Source organism: Ammodytes marinus, assembly GCF_949987685.1.
Source record: "Ammodytes marinus genome assembly, chromosome: 2".
Classification (NCBI taxonomy): Eukaryota; Metazoa; Chordata; class Actinopteri; order Uranoscopiformes; family Ammodytidae; genus Ammodytes; species Ammodytes marinus.
The window spans coordinates 16,912,887-16,931,786 of NC_137231.1; the positions used below are offsets into that span (position 1 = coordinate 16,912,887).

At 41.8% G+C, this 18,900-nt stretch overlaps 2 protein-coding genes across 3 annotated transcripts; one reads left to right on the plus strand and one right to left on the minus strand.

The window, feature by feature from the left end:
* Positions 1-1,376: 1,376 nt before the first annotated feature.
* Positions 1,377-6,994, minus strand: mtx3 (metaxin 3). Of its 2 annotated transcripts, XM_080042349.1 has the most exons (9): positions 6,912-6,994; positions 5,092-5,161; positions 4,559-4,635; positions 4,353-4,445; positions 4,075-4,257; positions 3,890-3,966; positions 3,497-3,654; positions 3,204-3,292; positions 1,377-3,086 (listed from the first exon to the last, which is right to left on the minus strand). In XM_080042349.1, the coding sequence occupies exons 1-9, from the start codon at positions 6,990-6,992 to the stop codon at positions 2,991-2,993; spliced, it is 924 nt and encodes a 307-aa protein (XP_079898475.1). In that variant the 5' UTR covers positions 6,993-6,994; the 3' UTR covers positions 1,377-2,990. The 2 variants fall into 2 exon arrangements, with proteins under 2 accessions (XP_079898475.1, XP_079898476.1); XM_080042350.1 differs by lacking the exon at positions 3,204-3,292.
* A 1,825-nt stretch (positions 6,995-8,819) lies between these two features.
* thbs4a (thrombospondin 4a) lies at positions 8,820-18,812 on the plus strand. The gene is made up of 23 exons (XM_080043705.1): positions 8,820-9,056; positions 10,026-10,223; positions 10,368-10,615; positions 10,812-10,935; positions 11,056-11,147; positions 11,873-11,924; positions 12,002-12,204; positions 12,306-12,443; positions 12,575-12,655; positions 12,748-12,900; positions 13,045-13,149; positions 13,246-13,353; positions 13,461-13,620; positions 14,728-14,846; positions 14,947-14,999; positions 15,087-15,171; positions 15,565-15,661; positions 15,741-15,919; positions 16,971-17,019; positions 17,159-17,355; positions 17,474-17,646; positions 18,164-18,303; positions 18,392-18,812. The coding sequence occupies exons 1-23, from the start codon at positions 8,975-8,977 to the stop codon at positions 18,448-18,450; spliced, it is 2,895 nt and encodes a 964-aa protein (XP_079899831.1). The 5' UTR covers positions 8,820-8,974; the 3' UTR covers positions 18,451-18,812.
* Positions 18,813-18,900: the final 88 nt, after the last annotated feature.

Sequence of the window (18,900 nt, forward strand, 5' to 3'; positions counted from 1 at the left end):
TTTCTGAAACAATAACTGTGTATCTAAATCCGAATCTGATGAAAATGGGGGCGGGACCTGATAAGCCTTTGGCTTCTTCCGTCACCCTTCGGACAACATAAAGTAAGATGTATGACGATATGAAAGAGAAAATTGTGTATTGGTGGAATTGTCCGAAAGAATAATAAATAAATAAATAAATATGTCAAAGTTGCAAGAGGCAGTGCCTATGATAGACAAATTAAATGTGCGCAACAATATGAGTTGAATGGGTTCACCCTCTACTACAATTGAAAGGATCAGAACACATTTCTGATACCAATCTGAAAAACTTCTGCAAAACTCTATCACACATGTTGACTTCCAGATTGCTTTTTTATGATTTACAGCTACTGGAGATTTTAGAGCCATACAACTCTACAAGCTACATGGTTCTCCAGAGGACATGCCATTTCACAATTATGTTACTATTTTTCCAGGCACTCGTATCTTTTTTCCTCCCAAGTCTCTGACACCTCTCTCCTCATTTCTGTGAGAGTGAAAGGAAGACGAGGCGTGTTGGGCTTACACATGCAGACCATCAGAGAACAGCTGCTGGCTTCCATGTGATGGGTTGGACTGCACATCTGGAACCTGAAAGAAAGCTCTGAAAAAGTGACAGCCTCGTTTTTAATGAGTTACTTTTCTTAGCCTTCTGGGAAGTCGAAACAACTTTTTATATCGCAATTTAACACAGGAGGGATATGTTTGTGTTACGTCGGAAAGTTACCGCTGCAGACTGGGGACTGTTTTTGGACTCCTTTAACATGGGAGTTTTTTTTTTAACTATTTGATATGATTTTTTTGATCAAATTATATTTTTCTAACCTAGAAAATGGAAGGGATGACCACATTATTTTATAAACACTGCACACTGCAATTGAACAGTTACAAACATGTAACATATTCAACTTAGAACAAAATTGACAACAGATATTTCCCATTACCACACCTAATAAATAGCCAGCCAAGAGAAGCCTCGGCAGGAGCCTCTCCCTCATGTGACTTCGGCAATATCCTTTGAGCTAAATTACTAATTTTTTCCATGTCTAAGGCCAACACCAAACAAAGAGCTCTCTATCCTCCTAACATCTAAACAACCGATCACACAATCAGAGAGACATGGTGGGCGAGGGTGAAATCTTCTGTAATTATTACTGGAAAATCCAAATCCTAACAGTACACCCTGCAGCACTGGTCTACAGGATGGAGGAAACCTCTACAATATCTTAGAGCATGAGACAAGAGGAGAGCAGATCTAATACAATGTTAATCTAGGGTCCTGCTGAATGTTTATAGGCACATTTAATTTAATTAAGATTTTTATTTTGCTCAAATAAAAAAAGACAGAGGCCGTGTTGGATTATCATATTTTTACTTAAATAATATGTCAGTTATCAACCATCCAAAGTGAATGAATAAAAACAAAACAAAACCACAAATATAATTTATGACAATGTATCAAAATGATGAAGGATATCGCTATAATTTTGACAATTGTACAAACCCGTCAGCAGTAATGAAGGCACACCGCACCCGAATGGTCCTCACAAGCCTGTTTCTAATCCAATAACATTGTGTAATTGGCAGCACCCGCAGAAACACACACACACATCCCAATGGATGCTTTTGTTTCGGGATATGGGGCTATAAAGGGAATGTAACCATGAAGCCGCAAGAGCCCAGGTATCTTTACAAGTATTGATACCTTTGGACGGAGACGCAGAGAAAACATAATAGCTTTCACATGAAGTAGATACAGTTCAGTAATGTATCAGCTGTGAGAATAATAGGGCCTTTGCAATAAAACTAAAATTCTGGCAACTTTTCAGTCCAATTTCAGTTTTAAGGAATCCAGACAGTTAATATAGATCAATTAAAGGCCGCTAATGAGACGTTTCCAAATGGGAAAGACACGTCAGTTTTAACAAGATGACCTTTAAACAGGCATAGCAAATGATAACACCGCAAAAACAAGAGCTACACAAAATAAATGTACAAAAATGGTTGTGCAAAACCATGGCAATAACAAAAGTGAGTGGATTAGAAAGAATATCTCACAACAAAGAACAGTTATGAAAGACACAGTGGTTGTTGATAGTCGTTGGGAAAAACTCATAAACGCACAGACAGACACACATTAGTCCCATATATTTTACATGAATAAATTAATAGTGTGGGGCCCGTCCATTATCTCAGTGCGTCTAGCAAATTATGAAAAAGCCAATGAGCCCTAACAGAGGTAACCCACAATTAAATTGCATCGATTTTAAATCCTGAAACTATTTACAACTATAAAAGCAATACAAAGCAAAAGGAGGTGCGAGCAGAGCAATAAGTAAATGGTCATTATTACCTACTGCACACATCACACTAACTCAAACGTTATTTGAATTTAGAGAACATTGCTACAGCGGAAGAGGAATGGCATGTGCTAAGAGGGTCACGGAAAGATTCAAGATAAAACAGATTTATAAACTAACCACAAGGTACTGTAGCTCAACACTGTTCTACTTTAGTGATCTAGGAATATTTTAGTCAGTTATTTCAAAAGGCATGTGATGTTAAAAGAAAAATAGACAATTGACTTAGGGTACAAACGGTGCCCCTCCTTACCCCTGCTGGACTTGTCATTTACTTTTGGCTCCCCCTTTAAACTTTCTGTGTCTTTCCAATCGAGCACCACATCATAGCATTCCTTCCTTAACCGCTTACATGCGCTCGACCTTTTCAAAAAACCTCACACATGCACTTTCCCTTTTCTCTCAGACAAACATCTTTGAAATCAATCATCATTATCTTTCTGTAAAATAGTCCCTTTCATAATTATATAGCCATAACCTTCCTAAATGATGAGGTTATTTGGCCATTTAAGTGACAGTTCAGCTGTCACTTAAATGTATTGGGATAGGAGAACTGTACATTTCCTCCTCCATTCACAAGGCTGGATCAGGGTTGACAGGTCAGAGGGGTTAGGCAGGGGTAGAGCTCCTCTCACTGGCCAGACTGGGTTTAGGGTCCGGTCTGTGGGGTTTGTGCTGAGGGCTGCTGCGAAGGTTGTCATCCATCTATAGAACAGGATGTCCAGTTTGAGAGCACAATAACATACGACAACGGTTGACTGTATATACTTTTAGTACAGCTGAGAGTGCATGCAAAGAAGATACAATGGAAAGCAGAAGCACCTTCTCTATCAAGTTGGACTCTTTGTTTACAAGCTGAGTTAATTTCTGGAGGTTGGCATCCATCGTTTCCTGAACAGGCGGAGGAGGACCTGCGGAGATGTGTCAACGAGCACCGACAATGAAGCAGACACGAAGAGCACAGCATGATTTGGTTAAAAGATGTGACAGGGAGGAAAACGCTAATGATGTTAGTTGTTGTTTGGTGTGCTTGCAAATTTAAAAAAAGGTCCCCTTTGTTTGTAGATTTGCCCCAAGCTAAATACCCAAGAGAGAGCGTGCATTTTTTTTCTTACAAGGGTGATCCGAGCTGAAGTACACTGCGAGGATGTTGTCACAGAAGCGTGTAATGTTCTCCAGCTGTCTGAGGTGGCTCTGCAGAGGGCTACTGGGGAGACTGGCTTTGTAAAGTGGAGCCACAAAACCGAACAAAAAGGCATCCAGACTGGTAGGCCTACAAAACAAACACACATGTATACAAATATTGGTTTTATGTGCGCACACAGACAAGCATTATAAGACTAGAATTACTCCTATTGTCAGAGTTTTAAATTTAACTAAATGTGTAGGTTATAGAGTTAGAAAAAATATGTTCATCCTAATTCTTCTGGCGTTTTTCAATAGCTTCACTATGATGTTTTAAATAGTTCTTAAAAAATGTTTAAGTCGGTTAACATTAAAGAACTCACGAGTTGCCAAAGAAGTAGTTTTCTGTTCCCAGTCTGTAGGAGAGGAGATTCAGGCACTCTTTAGCATCACTGTAGATCTGAGACAAGACAGTGAGAAAGATTTAGAGCTGTGACAGACAGACAATACATTGCTGTCACATCTTTACCGAGTCAATATGTGGAATCAGACAGATCACTATATTTACCCTTCCCTCCACCTCAGAGATGCGGTGTAGCGGCGCCTCTCCTTTGGTGAGAAGAATGCGGGAGAGGGCAGTTGTGGCTTGGCAATTTGGGACGAGAAAGTTAAGAGGGAACGGCGAGCGTGAAGCGAACCACGGTCGTGTCACATTGGCGTAGTTTTCTGCATCCACCCAGAAAGTGTGCAACTGTGGTAAACCAAGCATCGCTTTCTAAGTTTATAACAGTTACTCACAAAATAATTCTTGTCAGTTCAACAAGCAGATTGAGAAGATGGTTTTACCAGAGCAGGCTGTAGTTTCTCTTCCAGCAGCGCGATGTATGCCATGGTGTCCGCTCCTTGTCTGGCTGTCAGCTCATAGTCTGCATTAAACCTCTATATAGAAAAAAAATACAATTATTTCAGTACATCTACTGATTCTGCTTAATGGGAACGTGGACATAATGGCCGGGTGATGGCCAGTGAACAGCCTTCACATCCACTCTTACCTGTTTCCTCAGGAAGTTGAGAATCTGTGCGGGTTCCTGAACTGCTGAGTCTCCGCAAAGCAACTCTGGGACTGTGGCTGCATGTGAGGAGACAAAAGTGTTTAAGATATTGAAGTGTTTTGTTGCGTCTGGATTAACATGTTATTAAGCTTTTGCAATGTACAATGTATTTATGAACCTGCATTTTACATTAATTCACTGCATTTTGGAACCCAATCAGAATGCAGAAAAAAACATACAATTCTATGCTTAAATCATTGTTCTTCAGTTCTGATGCATGTTTCAGTCCACAATATTCGCATGACCGCAGACAGTTACATGAGTTGTTATATGATTTTTCAAAACATTAAGGAAGCTCCCAATGGATTATACAGATATAGTTTCCGAACCCATACATACACACTGTTTACATCAAATACTTGTGAACTAGACATAGAATTCTGCGTGGACCACAAATGTATACCAGGCAAACCCCATGTGGAGTCGAGACCAAAATGTTCTGAGTGTGTGCTTTGTAGGAAGCTGCAGCACACCTGTTAGAGTTTTCCATGTCCAGTCAATGGGAGAAAGAGTGACTTTTGCCCCAGAAAACTTGGCGTATGCCTGCAAAAAAAAAAAATATGGTAAGAAGAGAGACCACAGCTTTAAAGGTATGTCATGGATGTTATGCTGGAACTATTGATCGAAATGCAAAAGTTGTATGGCATATATATATATATATATATATATATATATATATATATATATATATATATATATATATATATATATATATATATATATATATATATACACTCACCGGCCACTTTATTAGGTACAGCGGTTAATTTTCTTGTTAACACATATAACCAATCAGCCAATCACATGTCAGCAACTCGATGCATTTAGGCATGTAGACCTGGACGGGACAACTTATTGAGGTTGAAACCGAGCAACAGAATGGGGAAGAAAGGGGTTTTAAGTGACTTTGAACATGGCAATGTTGAGGGTGCCAGGAGGGCTTGTATGAGTATTTCAGAAACTGCTGATCTACAGGGATTTTCACTCTAAACCATCTCTAGGGTTTACAGAGAATGGTCCGAAGAAGAAAAAATATCCAGTGAGCGGCATTTGTGTGGATGTAAAATGCCTTGTTGAAGTCAGAGGTCAGTGGAGGAGGGGCATACTGGTTCGAGATGATAGAAAGGCAACAGTAACTCAAATAACCACTCGTTACAACCAAGGTATGCAGAAAACCATCTCTGAACGCAAAACACGACCAACCTTGAAGCAGATGGGCTACAGCAACAGAAGACCCCTCCGGGTGCCACTTCTGTCAGCTAAAAACAGGAACATTAGGCTAAAATTGTCACAGGATCACCAATATCGGACAATAGAAGATTGAGAAATCATGCCTGGTCTGATGAGTCTCGATTTCAGTTGCGACATTCAGATGGCAGGTTCAGAATTTGGCATAAACAACATGAAAGTATGGATCAATCCTGCTGTGCACCACCAACCATGCCATGTTCAAAGTCACCTAAACCCCCGTCCTTCCCCATTCTGATGCTTGGTTTGACTGCAGTACATTGTCTTGACTACGTATAAATGCCTAAATGCATTAAATTGCTGCCATGTGATTGGCTTATGAGATTTTAATTTTTATGAGCCATTTATCGAAAACATTTCTGCCCCCTAGGGGGGGCATGACAGAAAATAATTGAGAACCACTGCTGTACGCTATCTATTGTTGGATAATAATGCTGTCAATAAACCAACACCAACCTAAACAAGTCGCATTAGCATTCTTTAAAAGATTCCATAGACTAAATGTGTCAGCTTGGTTAGGAAAGTTGTCACCTTGTGGCTAAGATTTGTAAGTGCATAGCTTCACTGAGAGACAACATCCTTATAAACAGCGATAAATCTAATCAAGTTTTCTGACGAGGGCGTAACGTAACGAGGGCATTGGTGCCTAGGCAGCGATACAGTAATGAAATAAACTTAAATCAATTCAAAAGACAGCCTTTACTAGCTGACCTTGAAGGACTCAATGTATAATGTAAGATATGCTTTCTGACAAGCAGCCATACACGAAGCACAGACCGTGTAGTCACAGCTGTTATGTTTCCGCTCAGCAAACATGAAATTCTGGAAATGTTCTTTTCTCCCATGGATGTCAAGCTGAGCACGAGCAGCTAAAAATCAAACTGCAGCAAATACCTGCTGCAGTTTCTGTCTGGTTAGCATGGAAGCTAACAAGAGAACACAGAGGAGACGCAAAGAAACCCGGAGAAGTATACATTGGTCCTGAAAGTACAGCTAGACACAAATGCCCCAGATTTTTTTTTCGACAGGCAGACGATAACATTACCAGAACTATCAGCGACTCGGTGTGGACGGAAGGTAACCCCCAGTCTCCTCCCCAGCATCTCAGCTCCATGGGAGCCGCCATGTTTGATTCTTGGACGGGGCAGGTGACGTCATGGGGTACCTACATGGACGGGTACCTATCATCCATATCAGATTCATATCAGAGCGTGCGATGGTGACGTAATCTATGTTGAAATTTCCAAGAAGACAGTCACGTCCTAATGGGACGCATTTATGTATACATGACACATGGAAGTGAATATTTGCCTAGAACTAATTGTGTTGCGAATATGGCTTATGATATTCTAATAGGATATAGGCAATGGTTAATGCCACGTAAAGAAAGCATTAGCTGTTTGTCAAATTGTTCGGATGATGATCACATTGATTAGCCTAAAATGTAATGGGGAGATTTGGCCCCTTATTCAGAATTATTCAGGACCGTTTTGAGTTTGAAAATGGCCAGTTTATTAAGAGAGAGGGAGAGGTTTGAGATATAAGATTCTCCTTCTCCCAGGAGACAAAGACCTGTGGCTGATATAGCCTAGGCTGTGTTGAGCCCAGACTCCACACAGTTAGTCTGTATCCACTTTATGTGTCTTTTATAGATGTATACCCTGCGTTCCCACATGATCCAGCTGATCATCATAACAGGTATGTACTTTACATGTAATCTGGGTAAAGAAATGAGTGCACACATTCTTCAGTGCAGTGAGCATTGCACTTGGTAGCATCCGCCTGCACCACAACGCATATGCGCATATATAAATATATGGATGGACAATCTGGATCAGGCTCAGGATCAGACATGTCATTTATTTTTATTTCAAGAATTTAAAAAAAATTTCACCCTTAAGTGATACTCCTTTGAATGTATTATGTCATCACTACTATTCCAATAGTTTAAAGGCTACATGAGAGAGATACCATGATCAGCTAGGCATATAATTCATTTTCATACATTTAAAACAAAGAACGAACTAGGAAAAGTTGAACGAAAAAGTGATACACTCCATGCATCAATGTGTAGAGATAGGATTTCTGTAGAGCAACACTGGGACAAGTGACCACTTTATATTTTTTATTTTCATGTCAAATTGTATTTTTGTGTCATTTATTGATGTTCTGCAACAATAGCACGATGACGGTCCCTTCCCAGGCTCATAATCTAGACTGTTGGAGGCTGCCAGGTGACCAGACAGCCAGACAGAGACGGATGCATGGTGATAAAGCATGCTGAGGGATGGTAAATGTCTGCCTTTGGCTTGGACCAGCAGCTGTGATGTTGAAATATACTTGAGGTTAGTAGAGAACGCTTTAAGACGAGTACCAGACATCTATCGTGAAATTTTTTCCAGGGTCCCAACTCTAGCCCTCTTAGTCCTTCCTTTCCTCACATTCTGCAACAGATGGAATTATGAAATGGTTTGCAGAGGCGTGCAGTAGGACAAGTTAAATACAATTGAATCATAATTAAAAAGCCTGTGGCAGTTATGTAGTTCCACTGGCTTCAAAATCCACATCGACTACACAGGTTCATGATGTGTGTGAAAGTTTCCTCCTGAGACCCAGGCCAGATTTAGAGAACTTTTTATGGTATTATATCCCCAAAAGACAGAGTACAGCTTTATCTTGACTTTAAATAATAAGTGCTCGTACACAAAAACAATCCTTTCAATCCTGACAATCCCTTTTTAAATATGTGTTATATCTTATTATAAGTTATTTCTTTGTTCATACAGTTTTTAGCATATAGTACTACTTCAGCTTTGATCGAACTATAGTAGCAAGGGGACACACCCACAAACTATTAAAATAGCCCTTACCCTGTGCCACTTTCGCAGCAGGACACTCCCCTTTGCTTTAAAAGCTGTGCCTGTGGCCCCAAACTCATCTCACCTCTGCTGAGATTTTGCTTTAAACATCTGGGCTTTTCCACCAGTCTGTGGGAGCCTTGTGTTGAAATAAATGATTCATCTGTGATACAGAGGATATAGAGGGAACCCGATTCTTCCTTCAGGAGCGCAGCTACTCCTGAGGTGTGTGTTCCCTGCTGAAGCACTAATGATGGGTGTGTGTACTAGAGCAGCGGCTCTGTCTCTAGTGCTGCAACAGCTGGTGCTCACTATCACAGCTCAAGGCATCGGTAAGTAATCTATGTCCTTCTGGAAAACAACACATACTGTATGCGACTGTAGATCAGCACATGTTGAAATCCTCAATACATTACTATCAAAGAAGTCAGTTTCAGTAACTGTTTTTTCCTTTAATGTATGTTGGTGTTCTTATTTTACAACTTCTAATCTGCATCAAACTGCATTTAACAATGGTAACTCTGTTGACTTGGTCGGCATGAAGTTGCCTTTTCTTTTCGGGTTTTAGAATTATTTGTCTGGGATCTAGTTACAGTCTAACCTAAATAAGGTCAATCTTTGATGGTAAAGCCATTGCACAGTGCACATGCAAAACTTGATTTGCCTGGAATCTGCGCACAAATGCTAACCTGTAATTACTATGTCACTTCTTGTTATTCTTAAATTCGACTAATGGCTATTTTGGTGTATAATGTGTTTATGTCCATATATGTGAGTGTCTGGCAGTTGGTTTGTTCCAGTGGAAAGAGTTTACTGCAACTCAAGTCTGCCACTCTATAAAAAACAGCAGGACCCAAACATGAATGTGCACTTGCACTTGCAGACACACTCACACACACACACACACACACACACACACACACACACACACACACACACACACACACACACACACACTAAAGTGCGCACACACACATATACACATACAGATGCACTGTCACACATAATAAAGTACTGTAGTATACTGACTCAGCAGTAGCAATCCACAGTGCACAGTGAGCCGTAGAAATTAACCACAAACATTCTCCATTGATATTGACCACAAAAAGAAAGCCAACACCACTTATAGTGTGCCAGATTGAGTGCTTCTCCTTGCACCACTAAACTATACGTTTCCCTCTCTGTTTGTGTTCATGTATGGCATGCCATTTTTTCCTCTGGACGTTTTGTCACAGTCGTGTGACAATGCATCTGCAGCAGTATCATGCAGCTTTTCTAACAGTCCTTTACTCTTGTGTTAGTCTATGACCTGCTGGTGTCTCCGGACTGCCTGCCAGACCTGCTCCAAGGAAGCCTGAAGAACAAAGGGCGCGATGAGGCTTTTATTCTCTCTTCCTTCAGGCTTCACAGCAAGGGCCCCACCTCTCTCTTCAGTGTCATCAACCCCAAAGACCACACCAAGTACCTGGAGCTCAGCGTGCAGGCCAAACTGAGCAAGGGTAAATCATTATACTAACAACATGTAACTGTGTGATTTGACAACTTCTTAAACAGAGTATACATAATCAGCTATTAGTTTGAACTCGTTTTTTTATGTCTCTCTTCCTCCTCTGTCTTTTATTCTGGCCTCTTTCCATCTGTAGTCACCATTCGTTACCAGAAGAACGACGGCAGATTTGGCACAACCAGTTTCAACCACGCCTCCCTGGCAGATGGTCAGGAGCACCACGTCATGTTACATGCCAGCGGCCTGCAGCGGGGTCCACCTCGCCTCCACGTCTATGTCGACTGCAGACTGGCACACACTCTGGATGATCTGCCGGCTGCGTTTGGATCAATACAGCCCGGTCCCAACAAGGTGGCACTTAGGACCCTGCAGTCCAGGGCACAGGTGAATACAAGGTTTACAGGGACGAGTAGTTACGCATACAGTCAGCAGAGACATGCTGCCTAGAAAAAGAAAATACAATTGTTCCAACATTACAGCATAGAATACTGTTTGAGCAGCGTACTAACTTGATAGACATGTGCAACATGCATTGATTTATAATCGTTTAGTTTGTCCTTGTCTTCTATTCCTTTGTAAGGATGAGCTCACAGACTTGAAGCTGGTGATAGGGGACACCATAGACAATGTGGCAACTCTGCAGGACTGTAACATGGATGAGGTTGAATCCCACGCATCTGCCAGGGAGGCTTTGCAGCTGCTGGGTGAGAACGGACCGCAACTGACTGTCTGACATCACCTGACAAACGCATGCAGTGATTTTAACTTAAATCTGCTGGATGTGTTGTAAATTTGATTCTCTATGGTTTGTGAAATTCCCTCAGGTATCCAGGGAGGCAGGACGGTACACGACCAGACCACCATGCAGGAGCTGAAGAGCATGTTATCTGATATGAAGGAGCTGCTCAACCTGCAGGTAATCTGTTCTGCAAACCAGTCTTGTGCGATTTAGAGGAAAAACCCACAAAAACGATTAAAAGACCATCACAGTATTTCAACAAAGTATACTAAAGTAGTAGTCAATTTAGAATGCTATTTTCAATCTTCATGATGAGATTCTGAGATTAAGTTCAATTGATATAATGGGAGGAGAAAACCTTGTGTAGCAGAGAATGTGGAGAGGTCCTTGATTGTTTAGAAGAGGAAACTTTTTTTTAAAGGGGGAAGAATGTGGGCTGATACACAAATATTTGGAATGTCTATTTTTCTTTCCAGGGTAAGATTGGTTTGTGCTGCTCTCTCGTTTCAAGAACAGGAGACTGAGTAAATGCGTACCTTCAACTTCAATCGAAGTGAAGCATTTCCGATGATCGTTTAAAGCAGAGGATTTGTTCAGAGATAAGGCATCAAACAGATATCCCGAGGCAATCAAGTGTGTGTTATATACTGTAGTTCAACACCTCATACTCTGAAGACATTCTGAGACGATCCTTCATGTATGGAAAACAGATCACTGGAGCTTAACCTTTCGCAGACACACATTTTATAGCTTTTCAAAAACGTCGTATTCTCATTCAGATTCTCAGTAGTGTATTGAATTGATTTAGCTCTATTGATGTAAGCTGTGAAGCGATTACACGGGTATACCCCAAGCAGCACGGTGCCTCATGACTAACCACTCTCTCTTTCTTTCTGGTTAAGATTAAGGAAACAACTTTTTTGAGGAACACCATCGCAGAGTGTCTAGCCTGTGGTAAGCAGTGCAAAAAAACTATGACCAAACTTTAAATTGTTATGCAGTTATTTAGACACTACTGTGTTTTCCCACAGGTCTGTCAGGGAATCCAACCAACACAGGTCCAGCTCCAAGTTCTCCGCAGTTTGTCATGAAGCCCCAACCTCAGACTCAGTGTGCATCTGGGACCTGTTTCAGACAGAACATGTGCATACGTTCGGAGTCAGGGGGCTTCAAGTGTGCCCCCTGTCCAGACGGATATACAGGAGATGGGGTGTCCTGTGAGGACATAGATGAGGTATGGATTATTTGTCTGTTTCTTTGAAGGTGTCCTTGCAACCAGTATAGGCGAGGGTATCACTGTTTAGCATTTTACCATCTTCTGTTTCTGTTTTTCAGTGCAAGTTTAACCCATGTTTCACTGGTGTCCCGTGTGTGAACACTGCTCCTGGATTCCGCTGTGGGAAATGCCCCCTGGGATACACTGGACCAGAGATAGATGGAGTGGGAGTGGCTTATGCCAAATCAAACAAACAGGTTCAACAAAAAAATAAATAATAATACACTCTTTATATACAACAAAAAATCAGTTTGAATTAATCAATGACTCCTGACATAGTAGGAATCTCTTTATTTATATACTGACTTTAATTTTACCTTCCGACGAGGTGTGTGAGGATATAGATGAGTGTCGGGGCCCGCCTGAGAATGGAGGTTGCACTGCCAACTCACACTGCCACAACACCATAGTAAGACCACTGGGATTGTTGTGTGGTTATAATTTTCACACTTTCTTATAGCAGATGTCCCTTGGTTTCTGACTCTGTGCTGTTCTCACCAGGGCTCCTTCCGCTGTGGAAAGTGTAAAACTGGCTTTACAGGTGACCAGAGCAGAGGCTGCAATGGTGGCAGGCTTTGCCCTAATGGTCAACCTAACCCCTGTGACGCCAACGGAGAGTGTATCGTGGAGAGAGATGGCAGCATTAGCTGTGAGGTGAGAATCTAGAAGAAATAATGACATCATGTTAATCTCCATGCGTGCCCCTTGATCATGACTACTCAGCTGGTGTGCAGTTCCACGTGACGTCATTTCCTGAAAATGCCATGCCGTGCCTTTTCCTTCTTGTGCGTGTGTTAGTGTGCTGTAGGTTGGGCAGGTAACGGCTATGTCTGTGGAAAGGACACAGATATTGACGCATATCCTGACAAAACGCTCCAATGCAGGGACGACAACTGCAAGAAGGTATAGGCCTACATTAATACACCAATTATCTGTCTCAGCATTTAATCCCTGCTAATACAAACATCAATGATGTGTGTCTTGCTGTGTTGTTTCCAGGATAACTGTGTGTTTGTGCCAAACTCTGGCCAAGAGGACGCAGACAGGGACGGGGTGGGTGACGCCTGTGATGATGATGCAGACAGCGATGGCATCATGAACATAGATGTAGGTATATAGCTACTTGGTTTCACGGAACCAGCCCCCAATAAGCAACAGTCACCATTTTTGTTGGGCTCAATATTAAATGCATTTCTTTTATTTGTCTGTTACAGGATAACTGCTGGCTCGTTCCGAATGTGGACCAAAAGAACACCGATAAGGATTTGCATGGCGACGCTTGTGACAACTGCAAAACAGTGGAAAATCCCTATCAGAGGGATACCGATAAGGACGGGCTGGGAGATGACTGTGATGATGATATGGATGGGGATGGTAAGTGTGTCTTTTATTATTTGGAATTTTATAATAATTATTAAATGATTATTATAGTCATTTAGTTGTGTGACTGTGGGGTGTAATTACAGGGACAAAGCAAACATTTTTGTAAATGGGCAAAGTAGATGAAAAGGTTGGATGGTCATTACTGCGGGAGCCGTAGTAAGTGGACCATTACTGCTTTTATTGCATCAATTAGAGGTAATAAAATTAGGAACACATTGCGAGACCCTAATAGCTGATAATCGCATAAAGAGACGACCATGTCTGGGAGGGTTATCCAAACTGCAGACTGTCTGGACCAGATAGTCCAGACACGAATACAACCTTTTGCAATCCTGTGTAGTGGAAAGTGTGGATACTTTTTTGTTGCTGTCAGTGGACTGGCAGCCCTTTATCTGTTCAAAACATCCTCCTGGTCTCTTTAGTGTCTGTTTCCAATTCACATCCTCTGCCAGTTAGATCATCGGCTTTCAGGAAAACAACTCAAGCGTCATTTAAAAGAAAACCACACGCACGCACACACACACACACACACACACACACACACACACACACACACACACACACACACACACACACACACACACACACAACTTCAAAAGCCGAGTAGAAAAACATTTAAATGTCAGATGGTAAGTGTTGTCCAAAAAATCTTTGTCACATACCTCACTCTGCTCGCCCTTTCATGGCAGCTCTAATTTGTTCCACTGGAAACACAGTTTTGCCTTTTTGTCTTTGTGTGTGCCCGCATTTACCTTTTTTCTGCTTACGCGTGTTTAGACTCGATTTGGTGACCCATGTTCATTCATTTCGGCAGAACTCCAGCCTCTTAATCGTTTGGTTATGTCTTTAACTCCAAGGCTGGATTGCTAAGCGCTTGGTCATGTCTGTCTCTTCTCTAAAAAGCACTTTTCCACGGTTAGCCTCAGCCAGGCGTTGAAGGCCACTGGAAACTATTTCACCTTCGCCCTAAACAAACACTGCCATCTGGTGATGCATTTGACAGGCCGTGTCTGTATGCTGCGTTCTGTCATGCTCTTTCTATTTTCTTTTCCACGTGACGCAGAAATTAAAGCGCAGAGGTGTTGTTTATGTTCTCAGGCTTGAAGAATATTCTTGACAATTGCCAGCGAGTTCCCAACATAGACCAAATAGATGGAGACAGTGACGGGGTGGGAGATGCCTGTGACAGCTGTCCTGATATGTACAACCCTAACCAGGTAATAAACTAAACAACAACTTTATAAAAAAATAAAATAAAAAGATTCATCTGCTGCTTCATAACTCTGACCAAAAGTGTTTGTTTTTGTCTACCTGAAGTCAGACTCAGATGATGACTTGGTGGGAGATACCTGTGATGACAACGTAGACAGGTAGAGCCTCCTTTAACGGCCCTTGGTACAAATCTACATCAAGGTGTTTTGCCGTATGTTTTACCTGCCTTACTCTCTCCCTGTCAGTGATGGTGACGGCCACCAAAACACAAAGGACAACTGTCCTACAGTCATCAACTCCTCGCAGCAGGACACTGACAAGGATGGAATGGTTTGAAAACTTCCTTCATACTTTACTTAAAGGTGCACTATGTAACTTTGGGTGTGTCAGAGAAGTGAACTTGTTCTAAGGTATATTCTCATAGAAAATGTGATTCCTGGAACACTGTTTGATGTTACAAAGCGTCCTGAAAAGTTACTGTTTCTCACTGTTGTTGTTTACAGCAGCAGGGCCCACAGTTTGGTTTACAAACATATTCTAGTCTTCAGTTTGGTTCCAGGTTCCTCAAATTATGTTTGTTTTGATTTAAGATAGAATTATTCAATACTAAGAATTACGTGTGTGCATGTACAACTGCAGGCTCTGTGAATGTAAACAAATGCCGTAATACCTACAATGTCTGTGTGTTTACACTACTCCAAATGCTCTATTTTGTCTCTCTAGGGAGATGAATGTGACGATGACGACGATAACGATGGCATACTGGACGATGAAGACAACTGCAGAATAGTTCCCAACGTGGACCAAATAGACACAGACAGTTAGTATCACTTCATGATTATTCCTGGGTGTACATGTTTGTTTTATGCAGTGAGGTTCCTATGTACCTTGTATTTCAGAGAACGGAGTTGGAGACGCATGTGAAGGGGACTTTGACAAAGATAACGTGATTGACAGAATCGACCACTGTCCAGAGGACGCTGAGGTCACCCTGACCGACTTCAGAGCCTATCAGACTGTAGTGCTGGACCCGGAGGGCGAATCGCAGATCGACCCAAACTGGGTGGTCCTCAATCAGGTAAACAATGGCCTATTAGTTTAACCCCCTTTATTTCAGTCAGTCTTGTCTCTGTGTGAAGCTCAAACTGGTTCTAAGGGTTTTCTGTCCATATTCTACACTCAACAAAAATATAAACGCAACACTTTTGTTTTTGCTCCCATTTTTCATGAGATGGACTTAAATATCTAAAATTCATTCCAGATACACATTTGTACCATTTCTCTCAAACATTGTTCACAAATCTGTCTAAATGTGTGATAGTGAGCACTTCTGCTTTGCTGAGATAATCCATCCCACCTCACAGGTGTGCCACATCAAGATGCTGATCTGACATCATGATTAGTGCACAGGTGTGCCTTAGACTGTCCACAATAAAAGGCCACTCTGAAATGTGCATTTTTTTGCTTTATTGGGGGTCTGGGGACTCAGAACCAGTCAGTATCTGGTGTGACCACCATTTGCCTCATGCAGTGCAACACATCTTCTTCGCATAGAGTTTATCAGATTGTCAATTGTGGCCTGTGGAATGTTGGTCCACTCCTCTTCAATGGCTGTGCGAAGTTGCTGGAGACGGCTTATGGTGGAGAAATGAACATTCAATGCACGAGCAACAGATCTGGTTGACATTCCTGCTGTCAGCATGCCAATTGCACGCTCCCTCAATGCTTGTGGCATCTGTGGCATTTTGCTGTGAGACAAAACTGCACATTTCAGGGTGGCCTTTTATTGTGGACAGTCTAAGGCACACCTGTGCACTAATCATGATGTCAGATCAGCATCTTGATGTGGCACACCTGTGAGGTGGGATGGATTATCTCAGCAAAGCAGAAGTGCTCACTATCACACATTTAGACAGATTTGTGAACAATGTTTGAGAGAAATGGTACAATTGTGTATCTGGAATGAATTTTAGATCTTTAAGTCCATCTCATGAAAAATGGGAGCAAAAACAAAAGTGTTGCGTTTATATTTTTGTTGAGTGTATGTGTCTAAAATGAGTATAAGACTGAACTGGGTTATTAAATGTATGTATGTAGTAAAAGTGAAGCTACTCTCTTTGTCGTGACAGGGCATGGAGATAGTTCAGACCATGAACTCTGACCCTGGCCTTGCTGTGGGTGAGAACAGAATACCTTGACACTGTTTCATCGCCCCATCTCTTTTAACAATAGAATAGTTCACAATTCATTCTGTTTTGTTTTTTTGTTGTTTTTTTTGTCAGCCTTTGCCTACTATGTTGTGTATTTCTTCTTCTAGGCTACAAAGCGTTCAGCGGGGTTGACTTTGAAGGGACCTTCCACGTGAACACGGTGACGGACGATGACTACGCCGGCTTCATCTTCGGCTACCAGGACTCCTCCTCCTTCTACGTGGTGATGTGGAAACAGACGGAGCAAACCTATTGGCAGGCTGCACCCTTCAGGGCCGTCGCTGATCCGGGTATACAGCTCAAGGTAAAATGGCTGTCTCTTTTGTGTGACCATCAGGAGCAATTGGTGGCATTTGGGGTTAAACTTGTTCTGCCGAAGGACAACTTTCATAATCTATTTGTCTCTTGACTTTTTTAACCAGGCGGTGAAGTCTAAGACGGGCCCTGGGGAGTATCTGAGGAACTCCCTCTGGCACACAGGAGACACACCGGAGCAGGTGCGTCTCCTGTGGAAGGACCCCAGGAATGTTGGCTGGAAGGACAAGGTCTCCTACCGCTGGCTCCTCCAGCACAGACCACAGGTTGGATACATCAGGTACAAGCAGCAGAAACACACCCAACACTCAAGAGGCACACACACACACACACACACACACACAAACAAATAATTAGAGATGGACCGATCCACTATTTTTCAGTGCGATCCGATTCCGATATCTGGGTTCTGGATATCGGCCGATACCAATACTGTATATCATAAATATTGTGATTTTTTTTCTTGGTGGGTGGTGTTATGTGTAAGGTTAGGTAGGCTTAAGCAACACTGCAATACAAATTTAAAAGGGCAACAAATATACAAAACATGTATAAAGGTTTATCTGAACTGCTTTGGACGGTTTGAATACAGAAGAACATCAGAATCAGAACTCAACTTTTTAATTGCTAAATAATTTTTAACGTGTGCTATATCACATAACTAAGTCTTAAAATATACATTTCTTTCATAAGTGAAATAAATTAGGAAAAAAAACTATATTGGATCGGATCGTTCCCATTCCTATACGAATAATTGAGGAACTGACTATGTAGTGTCACTTTCCGTGTCAAACCAGGGCTCGCTTCTTTGAGGGATCGGAGCTGGTGGCGGACACAGGAGTGATCATTGACACCAGTATGAGAGGAGGGAGACTGGGCGTGTTCTGCTTCTCTCAGGAAAACATAATCTGGTCCAATCTGAAGTACCGCTGCAACGGTGAGTGTCTGCAAGTTGAAGGCAGTCCAGTCAGCTATATGAACTGTAAGTATGCTCATGTGTTTTTCTCTCTCATCCCCCCATCCAGACACTATCCCTGCTGACTTTGCTGATCTCAATGCAGAGAAGACACAGCGACGCCAGTAAGGGAGAGCAATCCACCGAGGAAACAACTAGATCCCAGTTTAAATGCGTGGATGAAAGAAGCAGAGCTGCACTGCTGAGAACAAACAGGTAGAGGGCATGAGTTAGAAAGAGGAATGTGAGAGAGAACATGATGGACAGTTTGGGGAAAGACTTAGCAGAGACCAGATCTTAGGAAAGGATAACAGTGGGCATTATATACTTTAATCCAGTGTCGCTAAACCAGTACATTCTTCCAGCAGGTTATGTGTATGTATTGTATATGTAATATCACCTGCGATTCTACCAGCAGTGTATGAGTACTGTTAAAGATGCTATAACGTTTTTGAATATGTTGTACAATAAAATCCTGAGCATTTCACAAAATCAAAGCAGGCTCTATCAATTTTTTTTTGCATTATGTGTTATAGATCTGTATGAAGCAAAACTACATTAACAAATAAATACACCACA

Excerpts from the sequence above, each read along its gene's own strand:
- mtx3 (XM_080042349.1), bottom strand. The coding sequence starts at position 6,992 with ATGGCGGCTCCCATGGAGCTGAGATGCTGGGGAGGAGACTGGGGGTTA. Across the intron at positions 4,636-5,091 it reads GACATGGAAAACTCTAACAG|CCACAGTCCCAGAGTTGCTT; the intron begins GTGTGCTGCAGC and ends CCTCACATGCAG. Across the intron at positions 3,087-3,203 it reads AGTCCAACTTGATAGAGAAG|ATGGATGACAACCTTCGCAG; the intron begins GTGCTTCTGCTT and ends CCTGTTCTATAG.
- thbs4a (XM_080043705.1), top strand. The coding sequence starts at position 8,975 with ATGATGGGTGTGTGTACTAGAGCAGCGGCTCTGTCTCTAGTGCTGCAA. Across the intron at positions 11,148-11,872 it reads AGGAGCTGCTCAACCTGCAG|ATTAAGGAAACAACTTTTTT; the intron begins GTAATCTGTTCT and ends TTTCTGGTTAAG. Across the intron at positions 17,356-17,473 it reads ATCCGGGTATACAGCTCAAG|GCGGTGAAGTCTAAGACGGG; the intron begins GTAAAATGGCTG and ends TTTTTTAACCAG.